The following is a 14,290-nucleotide window of genomic DNA, read 5'->3' as shown; positions in this document are numbered from 1 at the left end:
AAGCTTAGCACCACTCTCCTAGTCCTTGTTTCTTGCCATTCACAGTCATCCAAAGCAGCAGTGTGACTTTAAAGTGCACCTTGTGGGTGTTGCCAGTGCTGGGAGGATTTTGCCTCTTGACTTCCATTCCACCATTGATGGAAAGGGGTTGATTGTGCTTTTAGTGAGAGGTTTCTTCAGTTGTGCAAAAGTGTGAAAAGGAATGTTTGTTTTTTTGGTCATTTCTGCTAACTAGCACAATATTTCTTTGGGAATGTTGTGAGGGCAACTTCACTGAAACAATGGAAAATAGTACCTTTTACCTATACCTATGTTGCCTAGAGTGACCTGGAGGAAGATGTATACATTAATCTGGATCTATGTGTGGACTGTTTCTGTAGGCTGAGTCCATCCAGTAGTCAAGTTCATTCACTGGCCTGATGAATGAGAGTAGGTAGGGGGAAAAGTGTGGCTGTCAGCTTCAGAGACTGTTTTGCAAAGGAACACCAATATTCTCAAGAAAGATCTTTTATGTTTTTTCTTGGCTTCTCTTTCAATAATTGATCTGATTTTACCAACAACAAAAAAGAGGTTACTTGAGCAGTGTTGGACTTTGCCAGATTTAATCTTGACATAATTTTGTTTGAATTGCATGTTCTGGGGCTGCCTAAATACAAACAAGAACACTCTACTTGCTGATTTTGGAGTTTGTAACCCTTGTCTCCTTCACTTGCTCTGTTTTTGTCTTCCATTTTGACTTTGCATATTGTGGTAAACATTTGGGGGACAGTGTTTGCAGTTCCGCAAACTTCTAAAATTGTGGGCTGAAATAAGACATTGGTTTGTCCATGGTATGAAAGAGCCACCCTTTGAACCCAGGACCACCTTTGCTGTCTGTCCTGGCCACCTCACCAACTGGCTTCTTCCATTGAAAAAGGCTAAGGTCACAAATCTTAGCAATACTATCCAGAATTTTTGAAGCTCCTATGTTGTATAGCTAATTTACTGCCTGTCCAAGGCATGACGTACTGTATTCCCTCTTGAATTTATGGTATTTTCAGCTCCAAAACTGTGCATCTGATGAAGGGGGAGGAATATGTTGCTTGAAAAGAAAACTATATTTGTGATCAAACTGTAACAGAAATTACTGTATATGCTTCACCTCCATGGTTAAGTTGCCTGCCCTGGAAGAACAACTGGTGTGCAATTGCATCACCCACTTAGTTGGATTTTGGGGACTTTCTGTAGTTGGGCAGCAGAGACTCTGTAATTCTACAGATGCCCATCTGCTAGGTAGGTATGGCGACATGCGTATCATATGTACAGGCAAGTAACTGTTCACTCTGGCCAGGCAACAGACCATGATGGTGGGGGGTGTAGGATGCTGAGAGTAAAACAGGTGCTCTTCATGACACTGGAACTCTGGCATTGTCCCTGTGCTAGAAAAAAGAGGGAAAACGTGACTGGACAGCCCCACCCACAGTCTGGAGAGCTAGGGATGTTAAATGCTCTCGTCAGCTATGGTATGGACGTCTTACAGTTGTGATCTGAAGCATCACTTAGGGACGGCTTGAATGGAATTACAAACTTATGCACAAACAAATGGGCATTTATAGAGGCCATTTGTAGCAGGACTGTCTACAGAATACATGAGATATGGAGAGATCCCACTCTATAGAAAGCGGAAGTCTCCACCTTGCTTGTGAAGGGACTGGTCTCCTCCATATCTCATATGGGTGCAAATGTCCCATGATGAAACTACCACCTATTGGAAGTGCACAATTGTCTTTGCTGGAGTTCCAAAGCCAGAGCACACCAGGTACTCCCAGCATGCTTAAAGCCATATCCAATTAAACATCAATCACTAATGAAAGTCTCCTCTCTCCCTCCCACCCTCTCTCCTCTCTCTGTGATTTAAATTCATTTCTGCGTATTCCTGTGTCCTGACTTCCATGGCATTCATCCCACCTGTGATTTCACGGGGGGCGGGGGGCTGGCATTCACACCGCAGTCTGGGGTTATGGTTTCCTCTGTGTGACTGTCATCTCCCTCTGCTCCCTGGTTGGAGCCAGTGTGGTGCCTTTCATGAAGAAGACCTTTTACAAGCGACTGCTCCTCTACTTCATAGCTCTGGCGATTGGTACTCTCTACTCCAATGCCCTCTTCCAGCTCATTCCTGAGGTATGACTAGGGCCTCTTGGCCTTCCTTGTGTGGCTGTTTTTGTGTCATCTGTGGTGAGAGGAATTCTAGTAGAAGAGTGATATTGTGCTGGTGGTATTAGTCTCGGATGAGTTGTGAACTGTTTGGCATTTCCCTGGGTTTTCACTCTTTAGAGTAGTGGTAGCCAGCGTGCTGCTCTCCAGAGAATGTTGAAATCTAACTCCCATTATCCCTGACCTGCTTCAGAAGTTAAAAACGGCTTGGAAGCTAACTCACACCTGACTGTAACAGTCTGAAAGCAAGGGCCAGTTATAAGATAATGACAGAGTCCCATGCTGAGAGGTCTTTGTCAATCTCATGCCTTTAAAGACAAGGCTCCTGGGCTAGTACATAAGGCTGCACAGAGGACACCTGCTGTCAGGAGCATGTGGAGATTGCAGCTGTCCTCTGTGCTGCTTCCTGAGTGGTGCCATCCGATGCAGGGGGAGGCAGGCTAGAAACGAAGCTGTGGGGGAAGCCATGGGGTTTGGAGCCTCACAGTGCTTCCATAGCCAATATAAAGAGCTGGTCCCTGGCTTGCAAGCTGGGAGACAGAGAATAGAAGGGTGAGCAGAGCAAGCAAGGTAAAAACAGAATAAAGGGAGGGGAAAATAGGAGAAGAGCAGGTTGCATTGTCCTAAGGAAACTGAGGCTGAAGGAAAAGACAATATGAAGAATGGAAAACGGAAAAGGACTGCTAATCCTACTCCTAAACCAAAATAAGGGGTGGGTGATAGTCGAAGAAGGTAGTTGTGTGTGAGGGTCTAGTTATGGTTTAGGAGCTAGACAGGAAAGGGAGAAGCCATTGGTGGTTGCACGGTGTCTTTGTGGTGCTCGTTTCCTCCTCATAAAATACCTGACTAACTTCAACATTCAATGGCATGTTCTTGGGATGTTTTCCTTTGTAATGAAAGTGTTTGAGACAAAGGAGCATATCTTATCTAGAAAGGGGAGGGAAAGTAGCCTTCACACAATAAGAAAAAAACTGTATAAGATAGTCTGAGTCATAGGAGGCAAGTCAATGAATCAATGGGTCATAGTGGAATCCCTCTTGTTCTTACACCAGGTGAGATACAAATGAGCTCTGGTCAAATGATCTTCTGCTTTAGGAAGTGGTAAACCTTATGCACCACTTTGCGGATGTGGATTTACATGGCTGAATACTACTACATTTTTTTAATGCACCACATATAGAAAACTAGCCAATCAAACAGCAAGTTTCTAGCCTTGCTGACTTCTGTCAGACATGGTTTCTGTATGAAAGGAGCATGTGCCTGTGGAGAAGCATTCAACAGTGTGAACCCACATCTCACTTGGCACAGCCGCGACACAGGTTTATTGCTGCCATAATGTGAATTCAGGGAGCAGCCAGCTGCCATCAAGATATACTTCTGTAGGTCAAGTGATAAATTCCTGTGCTCTGCAGCTTTTTACTTCCTCTTAGGCCTTCTCTTAGATTGAAACAGGCGGGAGGCAATGTAAACTGCATAAATGTGCTGTTATTTAAGTATACTTTTCACTTACCTTTTCCTGCCCCTACTCCACAGGCCTTTGGATTCAATCCTCGGGAAGATGATTATGTCTCCAAATCGGCTGTTGTCTTTGGGGGCTTTTACTTGTTCTTTTTCACAGAGAAAATATTGAAGATGCTTCTCAAGCAGAAAGACACGGTGAGGGAGGAACCAAAACACTTGCTGATGAGAACTACTTCTGGTGCAAATCTCCCATTACTTTTCTTTTAAACAAATATTTGAATATTGTTTGGCATCAGATGTAACAATGTCATAATTTTGAGGGACAGAAAGCTAAAGAAAATAAGACAGTAGTTTTCCCTTTAAATATATTAGAAGCAGAATTCTTTCCAGAGAATCAGCAGTTTAAGATGGTAGTTTGCAAACTTTTATATGCAGTGAAACTCTTTTCCACATTGACCTGCCTGTTGAAGAGCCCTGATGGATCCAGTACCAACCCTGCACCTCCAACTATTTGGCGATGCATTTTTGAGAGTACCCTGGTTTTGTGTGGGGCAGCAGCCAGGCCTGTTGGCTGTCACTATGTGTGTGCCAGAATATATTCCAGTACTCTCTCACGGCTACATATTTCAGGGCACTGTTTGCAGCCAGCTGTTTTTCAGGGAAGCTTATTTGCCAATGCTGATTCCTCCAGAGCATTTGCAGATAATGTGAACCCACACCCAAACTAGTAGGATGCCATGCTTCTCTCTGCTTCTGACCAATAGCAGACAGCAGGGTGAGGCAGCGACACTCACCTTACAGTTGCCTGCATCAGGGCTGGATGCCAAGAGAGGCAAGACGACAGCAAGGTCAGCACAATACGCATGCGCTAGCAGAGCCTATCGAGCGCTCCTGCCACCATGTGAGCTCGCCAGCCCCTCAGCAGCGGCAACCAGGTCAGGTGAGAGTCTCCACTGACTCTCATCTCTAGCTCTCAAGGGATCTAGATTGGAGAATAAATGTTACTGCTTCTTAGTCTCAGAAGCCCAGAGTCCATCCTGCAATCTGTCTTGCATCTGTTGAGGCTATTCCAGCTAAATCTGCTCTTCCTTTCCATCTTTAGAGTGCTAAAAAACCCCTGCAGACTTTGTGGCGCCATCATAATGCCTAGCCTTTTCTCCTCCCCTTGCCCCCAGCACTTTGCTTAACATCAAGCCTGATATAGAGTTCCAAGGGACTTGCAAGCTTGCTCACAGTCTTCTGACATTTTGGTTGATGCTAAGAAAAAAACTACCATTCTGGATTTTATTTTATTTTGACCTAATGGACCAACATGGCCAGCTACAATTTTAAATGTTAAATAGTAAGTCACTAGGACAAACAGAGCTCTGAAAGAATGCAAAACAGGATTTTGCTGAACCCGTGACATTGGCATATATAGCATCCCTCTGCCATCCTCGCTAATGGCAGTAATAGCAATCTTTACAAAAGCCTCCAAAGGTATTCCAGAGAGGCTTCCTTTTAGTACCATTCAAGTCTGTCAAAACGATAGTGTAAAATAAAACACTATAAACGGTTTAGAGACCATCCAGTTCCTAACCACTTCCCTTCCTGTTCACTTCCTTCTCATGCACGCAGCCTTGTTTAGTGGTCTTCCAGGCCTTTCGGTTCAGTCCTTGGACTTTCAAACTTTTGGTGCCAATAATAGCAGATTCAAAACAACTGTATAACATTTGAGTTAGGGTAGTTTGCTCAGCTGCTTTAATGTTAACTGATAATGTATGGAACAGTCAACAAGGATATTGCAGTGAGAAAGCATATCTCATAAACAGGGTCATGTCATTGAAGGTTCATATCTCAGACGCAAATTAAAGTTGATACAACTGATTCCAGTTGAAAAAAGGCTTTTTATAGCCTACATAGCTAACATACTAAATGGAAAGCTCTTTTATGAATCAGTAGGCACAGAGAGTTACTTTTCATGATAGAGAAGTCAGCAGTGAACTACCCTAAAAGTACTATATTGTGGTGTCTGTGAACTGTGAGATCATAAAACTTGCAGATGTGTCATGGAATTCAGAAAGTTACTAAAGAATTATAAAGAAGTGTGGTGTGTGGTGCCTTACTGGTGAAAAGCCAGTAAAATTTAATGTGAGGAACTGAAGCAGCTGACAATGGGGATTATACCCTAAGCCGTGTTGGTGCAGTGTGGGGTGAAAGGTTACTTGCTGATCTGGCTGGCTTGCCCCAGCCATTCTGGGTGGCTTCCAACACAACGACATCAAACATTAATAGTAACAATCTGATCTGTTTAATAACGTACTTCAAAGAAAGCAACATTCAACAATGCATCAGAATCTTATAGTAAACAGTAAAATTAAACACCAGCAAATAATAATTAAACAGTTCACACTTATCAACTCTAATAAAGAATTACCAATCTATAATCAATAAAAAATAATAGCAATTCACATTGCATAAAATACCACAAAACATACAAGACCATCTAAAAGGATCAGACTGAGAAACAAAGACACACAACTTATAAAACTATTTTTTAAAAATATCCCTGAACTCCTCTCTTCTCAGCTGCTGTCCTCAAAGTCATAGCCTGGGAAGGGCTGGGTGGGGGGTCAAGGCAGGTGGAAACACCATTGCCTGATGAGGAACAGAAAGTCTCTCCCCCCCTTCAGTTCTTCCATCTTTGTATCCCCCAGAGTCATCATGGGCACAGCCACTACAGCACTGAGACCCTTCCTTCCAAGAAAGACCAAGAGGAGGGGGTCACTGAAAAACTGCAGAATGGTGACTTGGATCACATCATCCCTAACAAGAATACTGACCTGGAATGCAAGAATCCATCTGTTGATGAGAAGATTGTTGGCTCCTTGTCTGTTCAGGTACCTACCTATACTACTAATGTATTGCTTCCAGCCCGGCTGGAGATAAGTTGTCTTAGTTTGCAAGAAATAGACTTAATGGGAAGACTGATCCAAGGTAAAGCACCTCGTATGTATCTTAGTCTGCTTTTGTTGGGAAAGGGTAGAGGGAGTCTGCCTTTGGCCCATGCAGACATAACATCTTCTGCTTTCATAACCAGTTAGGAGATTGGCAGTGTGCTGTGACAGCTCCTGACATTTGATGACTTATTTCTGCAGAAGCAGATGGATATTGGCACAATCATAGGTGGGTGGTTTGCACTGATGTACTGGCAGAACATGGAAAATAGCAGCAAACCTGATGCCACAAAATTGCCAGGCAAACAGCTTGCTTGGGTAGAGTGGGGAGGTGAGATGAGGCAATGTTGGAAGTCTGTTACATTTCACGTTTTGTTGGTTAGGACATTGCTACTTTAAATTCCTTGCTCTGCTCCACATTTCCCAAAGCCTCAGTGTGCTTTTGTATCTCCAGTTGTAGGCACTAGGTGGCAGTGTGTGCACATTGTATGATGCAGGCTCCATGCAAGTGTGCTCTTGTACTGCAGGAGTTGATGAGAGAACTCAAGCACTGATCTGCTGCCTTTTCAGGACCTGCAGGCTTCTCAAAGCACTTGCTATTGGCTGAAGGGCGTGCGCTACTCTGACATTGGCACCTTGGCTTGGATGATCACCCTGAGTGATGGCCTCCACAATTTCATTGACGGCTTGGCCATTGGTGCCTCCTTCACTGTGTCCGTCTTTCAGGGGATCAGCACTTCTGTGGCCATTCTCTGTGAAGAATTTCCTCATGAGCTAGGTATGTGCTCCTCAAACTCTGAGATAGGACTGAAGCAGATGCCAGGAGTGTGGTGTCTGGAAATTCTCTTGATGTCTACAGGACAGAACCATGTATACAGCCTTTTCTAAACAGAGGTGCAAGTGGGAGCACTTTCCCCATGCTTCAGAGGGATGGCTGGGCCCAGTCCTGTGGGACTCCCTCCCTCCCTCCCTCCCTCCCTCCCTCCCTCCCTCCCTCCCTCCCTGCTGAACTTCAGGCTCCGGACAATGACTTTCCGGCTTCAGGTGGCATTTTAAGGTAGCTTTCTGATTCTGGGATAACTTTCAATTGTTCTTATTCTTTGTATTTTTTAAATACACCTTATTCTGAGTATTAAACAGGATATAAATACCTGAAGTAAATTAATAAGGAGGTTGCAGAGTAGGGCTATTGAGGGTTGTGACCCAGGAATCACTTAATTTAGTGTTGGGTGGGGGAAGTCCCTTGAACAGTTAGTTAGTAGCTTAATATCTGTAGCAGATGGGGCAGAGGGGGCAGGAGAACAAAAGATACAGACGTGTGGGCCAGATTCAGTCAACAAGTCACACAAGCGGAAGCCCACACTTGTCTCAGAATAAGGGTAGTTGAAACAAGTCACTACCCTCAGGCACAAATGGCTTTGTGGGCAGATTATTTGGGTGGAGGGCGCAGTGAAATTCTGTGTGCTGTCAAAGGATGCTGGAGCTCCTATTAACCATGTGTCAGAATACCATGGGGAAGCAGGCTTAACCCACCACAACACTGCAGGAACCTTGTTATTTTCTCCAAGTGTAGAGAAAACGAATGTGGCCCTTCAGGCATCTCCTTTCTCTGGCGGCCACAAGGAATTCATGGTAGTGTTTGAGCAGCCTTCACCCACCTGGCACCTGCCACTCCCATCAGCATGGGCCACGTTTGTCAAGGCTTTGCTAGAAACTAGTTTTATGTACTTGTGTCCCACCGTGAACCGATCCCTTGAAAGGAGGATTAAACCGGACCAGTCAGGTGCTTGGAGGATTGTTAGAGTGGTCAGCAATGCTTCTATTGGCCATGCAAGCACTGAGTTTTAATGGGACTTGGGAGACTACAGCTCTCTTTGCAAGCCTTCCAGGTAGTTACGCCCGCCCCCCCCCCCCAGGTTATCTGGTGATCTAGTTGGAGGTGGTTGAAGTGCTTTAGTGAATTTGAGGTGTCTGAACTGTATATTGTATATAGAGTCATTAGGGTTTAATGCTTAACCAACACTTTTGTGCATCACCATAAACCTGAGAAAGTATATCAAACAAATATTTTTGATTTGCAAAATGCTATTGTTGATTGAACAGGAATCTGATTAAACTTTGATCCCACTGACCTGATGCAATCTCTCCTTTTTCACTTCCTTCCCATTGCCCTTGGTCACGCAGGTGACTTTGTCATTCTGCTGAATTCTGGAATGTCCATCCAGCAAGCGCTGTTCTTCAACTTCATCTCTGCTTGCTGCTGCTATGTGGGACTAGCCTTTGGGATATTGGCGGGCAGCCACTTCTCTGCCAACTGGATCTTTGCTTTAGCTGGTGGAATGTTTCTCTACATTGCATTGGCTGATATGGTAAGTCCTCAGTTTGGTACTTTCCTGTTCAAAGGAATCTTGATTCATCCCTGATCAAATACTGTGTGGTCTTGGACCAAATGTGCCTGCAGTTTCAAAAAAATTGGTGAGTCCTTGTCTAACCATTGCAGAACATTGTTATATCCCATAATTAAAGAAATAGAGGCATTGCACATAGCATCTGGTAGATGCTTCCTCTGCAGACTTTGTAGTCCTAGCAGGTGCCCAATACTGAAGGGAGGCCCTGGCTAGCTGACACAGGTAGGGGCTGTTAACAGAGGGGGCATGATCCCTCGGCTGAGTTAGAATACTGTGGGTCAAACCTCAGCTGCCTTTGTGGTGGGGGGGGCAGGGAGGGAGTTGTAATCAAATCTGGCCCTATCTGACCCATGTGAAGGGCTGCCCTGCCTTCAGGGGGCCTCAGCTGGGTGGGCAAAATAGAAGGGGACGTTGTGTAGGGGAGGGGGCTAAAGCGGCACAATCCCACCATGGGAAAATGGCTGGAAAAGCGGTCTCCCAGTTCCCATACCTACTCTTTCCTTTTTTATTATTATTTTATTTTATTTTACTTCTTTATTTCATGAGAGGGCATTTATGTGATTTTCGCTTATTCCTGGAACGTAACACCTGCCTAAGTCGGGAGTCACCTGTATCTATTTCACATTCCCATGTTGTGTGCTTCCCTTCAGATGGCAGGCAGACAGGCACAGGAGCTCTAGCTGTGTTATGAATTAAATGGCATGTGGGTGTCCACATTTTCTGTAATACATCTCTCTGACTAATTTTGAAACTACCAGAATGCAGAGTTGTATCTTGTTGGTGGTGAGCCTCAATCCAGCTAAATTTGTGGCTAGGTTGAATTCAAACCAGATTAGTCATGGGTAATTTAGGTTCCAATCCTCAGTCCCAGTAAAAGTTGGATAGATTGGAGCTCTCTGTCTTGAAAAGACTTGGTCCTGCATAAAATTAAGTTTTTCTATCTGGTAGGAAATACTGTATAGTCTCTTGGAAGATACAGCTTTGTGTTTGCTACAGAACTCAATGTAATTTCTTTCTTCTCCCAATAGTTCCCAGAGATGAATGACGTCAGCCGAGAGGATGAAAGGAGTGGTGGTGCTCTGATTGCCTTTGCCATCCAGAACGCAGGACTGCTGACAGGGTTCACCATCATGGTGCTGCTTACCATGTACTCGGGTCAAATCCAGCTTGGATAGAGACATGCATCTTGCTAATGGAAGGTGTATGGACTGTGTAAAGCACAGAATCGTCTCCAAAAATTACAAAAAGAGGCACTTGGATTAAGCCTGCTTCATGGATTCCTTCCTGGTTGACTTGCAGTGACTGATGAAACTCCCCACTGTTGGTTAAGTGACCTAAGGGCCACTATATCGTGCCACAACAGCATTCCCTCCTTCATCTTCTGAAGAACTCTGGAGGTGGAGGAAAGCTTCTAGCTTCTTTTTACCTCCTTAGGGGACTCAACCAGAGGGGTTCAAATACCCCATCATTCTTGGGCTGACAATAGACTGCTGCGTACACAGGTCTGTGGCAGTGTGGCTTTGAGAGCAGAGACCTCTTCCCACCTCCACATGCCCAAATTGCTTGAAGTTAGTAGATTAGAGTTTTAAATGGAGTATTGATGCTTAGTCAATTGGTTAGTTGGTTAGGTTTAAAAGATGGCTCAATTTTAAAAAGGGTAATATGGCTCCAGACTTCAGATAAAATAAATAATACAAGAACTTACAAAAATAATGGGTGACAGGTATCTTCTTAGAGAAGGCATTTGAGAGGGAGGGAGAGAATGTGCTTGCCATGGAGCGTGCATGTATGATCTAAACATGTAAGAATATTTTTATTCTAAAATACTATGCTTCATACAAATTATGCAGTATGAGTAAGGTTTGTATGACTGACCTTAGATTTCTTTAATCAGGTAGCAGCGTTAGTTGTAAACTGTTAGGGACATATGAATGACTGTCCCCCTGGTTTAAGAGTCCTTCTTAACTCCCTCCGCTATGTTTTTAAGAGTGCCCCTTTTCCTTGGACACTGTGGGGCAAGATCAACCTTCCTCTTAATCTATTCTGTCTTTCTTTTGTTAGCCCACTGAGTTGCTTCTCTTGAAGGTGAGCTTCTGCAGGGCAAATGTGGCCGGGGTGAGTGCATTTATGCCCAGCAATGACTGAGACATAAAGCAGTTGTTTTGCATCCTCTGGTTGATGTGAAGGCCTTGGAGCAGTCTATGAAGTGAACCCCAGATTTGGAGAGGGGGTCTTAGGGAGCTTTCCTCCATGATTAGACTTTCCCAGAGTCACTAGGTGAACCAAAGTATGATTATCATATTGATAATATCAAGTCCTTCAGCTTAAGTGTAGTAAATTTTCCACCTCACAAATTCTCTTTGAGAATTTGTGAGTGTGTCTCATCACCAAAAGGAAAGCCTAGTTCTTTAGCAGAGCACAGCCATTCCTTGGTATGACTCCTAGAGTTTTTAATCTTTTGGGGCAATGCCTCTGTATCACCCTGTCTTGATGCGTAACGGAATGAATGTTGTCCTCTCTCTTTTCCTCTGAAAGGGGTTTGAGATGCAGAAAACAGTTGGATCACTTCCAATATGTTCCCCTATTATGGAAATGCTGTATTGGGGCTGGATTCTACACCCACCAGGCCCAATATATTGTGGTGCTTGAGGTGGCAAATCCAAATTCCTCTTCCCTGGCAGCCACAGGAATGTCCTTCTGCACAAATGATTGGAAGCTTCCCAAGAGCCCTTAATATGATGCTCAGATTTGCTTACATGCTTTCCCTCATTGTAAGGCTACCTCTCCCTTCTTACCCATGAATCAAGAAACTGAAACACCTTTATACTATTCTGAGGTCTAACAAATGCCTCCTCTTTCCAAGTAGAATGCGAATTGATTAGAAGATAGTAAGCGTTACCAATAGTCATGCAAGATTGGGACATGATCCATGGGTAGAATATAGCTTTTGCATTTCCAGTAAGGGGTGGGTTTACTATGCCAACCAGGCTTGGCAGTTCTAACCAGCAGGCAGAATCATTTGCACTGTCATTGGGCAGAGGCGGGAAGTGACTGCTGAGGATGTCTGTCTCCCCACCCCCGGGGGCCTAATGAACGCTCAGCTGTGATGAGGGCTCAAACACCCACCAAGTTTTGAAGGCTGCTTCTCAGGGCTTAATAGCTCTTGGTTGGTTGGTTGTGCCAATGAGCTTGGAGAAGAGGAGTAGATTCCCTCTTTCTGTTATAGGGCTCTTAAGGCCCACGTGGGTGGGGCAGGGGAAAAATGGGACTGACGTTAGAAACACCATAAGCAAGCTTGGCCCCCCTGAAAACATTTTAATACTATCGATTTTGATGTTTTTGCAGTACTTTTTGCAGTACTTTTTGTGATTCTGCAAATGTAACTATTGATTAAAATTGCTGTTCAAACTTGGAGCATGCCTAAAAGTTGAGGCCCATGATAGCACAATATGGAGAGCATTTGTTGGGGCATTGCTTATTGTCATAGTTAGGGGGGCACCAATTTGAATTTTCCCATGGAGTTCTATTGCATAATGCTGCATTAGCTTTTAGAGGCATTGTGTATTCATTTTTTTATTAGGACAACTGGCCGTAATATAATAATGAGTTACAGTTTCCTGCACAAAGAAAGTAATGTTTACTACTCTGCTGTGACCCTTGTAGTTATTTTGAAAAAACAGGTGTAGAACAGAACTTTACAATATACCTGCATGATCAAATAGTCATTATGTCTTGAACCATCTTGCGTTGCTCAAAGGCATTTGCAACATTTCATTCAACAATCCATTAGTTCCATTTAATTCAATAATACTATTTCCCCCTTATTGCTGCCACATTATTATTTCTAAGGCACCTTATATATATTTATGATTGTTATAGGATAAAATCTTTTTGATCATCACTTTTTAGTTTTGACTTGTCTGTGTGTGAGTCACTGGGAACAGGGAAACGCTCATTCAGACCTCCTGGTGGGGTTTGACTCCTCCCCTCCGTGGTACATTAAAAAAAAATCAGACCAAAATGAAGGTTCCCCTTTGTTCCTTAAAAAGTCAGAAATGAATTGCCCACTACCCACTTTACAGTTCCCTATTTTTTTCTTGATAGCAAATTTATGAGGTCTGAAGTGATCATTCCAACATTTTTTTCATGGTTTTCATCCAGGAATTAACTGCTTTGAACAAATACAACAATTTTTTCAGACTAGTAGCAGGGAGGTGATTTTCTAGCCATTAAGATAGTTTTGGCATCCCTAAATGCAATAGTATGCATGTTAAGGTTCCTCCCGAGATCAGTCCAGTATTTAATCTGGATAGGATCTCTGTCCAGTATCTTCATCTCAACAATAATAGATTCCCCTTTGCAGCAGCTTTTCGCTGTTTAATTCAGTTGTTTCTGTAGCCTCTAGCCTACTTTCTGTGTGGAGCTAATTAAATCCATTTTGTAGCAAAGGGGTGTTGGTCTGCTCTTGACAGCTGGAACAGTATATGAAAGTAATTATGAGATCATGTGCAGCTGGATCCTCAGAAGTTGGTCCTCCTGAGTTCAGTAGGGCCTGCTCTCAGGGAAGTGTGTGTAGAACTGCAGCCTTAACTCCTACGGACCTTAAGGAGGCTGTGGATGCCATTATTGTACATGTAATTTTGAAGAATGGAAAGAGAAGATACCATGTCTGTAGGTTATGCCAGAATGATTTGACCTTTGAAGGGAAAGGTTTTGAGAGGAGAGAAAGCAAAACTGACCAAACTTCAATTTGTATTTGTTTCTTTAATGTGCTTGGTTTTCTAACATAATTTTCCCATCTCAGTATTTGAATAACTCAGGAGTTGTAAGAAAGTTTGTGGAAACAAAGAACATAACTTATGACACATGACTTGTAAAGTTATTTGTAAATTCCATAAATAAACTATATTCTGTAATGATATTGTGAAGTGTGTCCCGTCCTCCCAGATAATAATAATAATAAAAAAATTATTTATATCCCACCCTCCCCAGCCGAAGCCGGGCTCAGGGCGGCTAACAACAATAAAACAGTACAACAGTACAACACAACACAACACAACACTCTAAAATCATTCATTATAAAATTAATTCAGATCAAACCAATGGCAATGGCAACCATTGGGCCAGAGCTCCACGCAGATTGCCGAAGGAGGGAGTCAGGCTGTGCCCTGGCCAAAGGCCTGGTGGAACAGCTCTGTCTTGCCGTCCCTGCGGAAAGATGTCAAGTCCCGCAGGGCCCTAGTCTCATGTGACAGAGTGTTCCACCAGATAGGAGCCACAGCCGAAAAAGCC

General features: G+C 43.6%; 1 protein-coding gene across 2 annotated transcripts in view; it reads left to right on the top strand.

Moving 5' to 3' along the window:
* Nucleotides 1-13,914, top strand: part of SLC39A14 (solute carrier family 39 member 14) — a 31,356-nt gene extending 17,442 nt beyond the window's left edge. Inside the window, exons 4-9 of one of the 2 annotated variants that reach the window (XM_079955095.1) lie at nucleotides 1,991-2,160; nucleotides 3,727-3,849; nucleotides 6,351-6,533; nucleotides 7,161-7,368; nucleotides 8,775-8,959; nucleotides 10,027-13,914. In XM_079955095.1, coding sequence (XP_079811221.1) covers nucleotides 1,991-2,160; nucleotides 3,727-3,849; nucleotides 6,351-6,533; nucleotides 7,161-7,368; nucleotides 8,775-8,959; nucleotides 10,027-10,173 — 1,016 coding nt within the window. In that variant the 3' untranslated portion in view covers nucleotides 10,174-13,914. The remainder of the gene's footprint in view (nucleotides 1-1,990; nucleotides 2,161-3,726; nucleotides 3,850-6,350; nucleotides 6,534-7,160; nucleotides 7,369-8,774; nucleotides 8,960-10,026) is intronic. The other variant, XM_079955096.1, reaches the window with a different exon arrangement.
* Nucleotides 13,915-14,290: the final 376 nt, after the last annotated feature.

The sequence above is a fragment of the Podarcis cretensis genome (genome assembly GCF_951804945.1).
Source record: "Podarcis cretensis genome assembly, chromosome: 15".
Lineage (NCBI taxonomy): Eukaryota > Metazoa > Chordata > Lepidosauria > Squamata > Lacertidae > Podarcis > Podarcis cretensis.
This window is presented reverse-complemented; position numbering and strand designations above follow the sequence as displayed.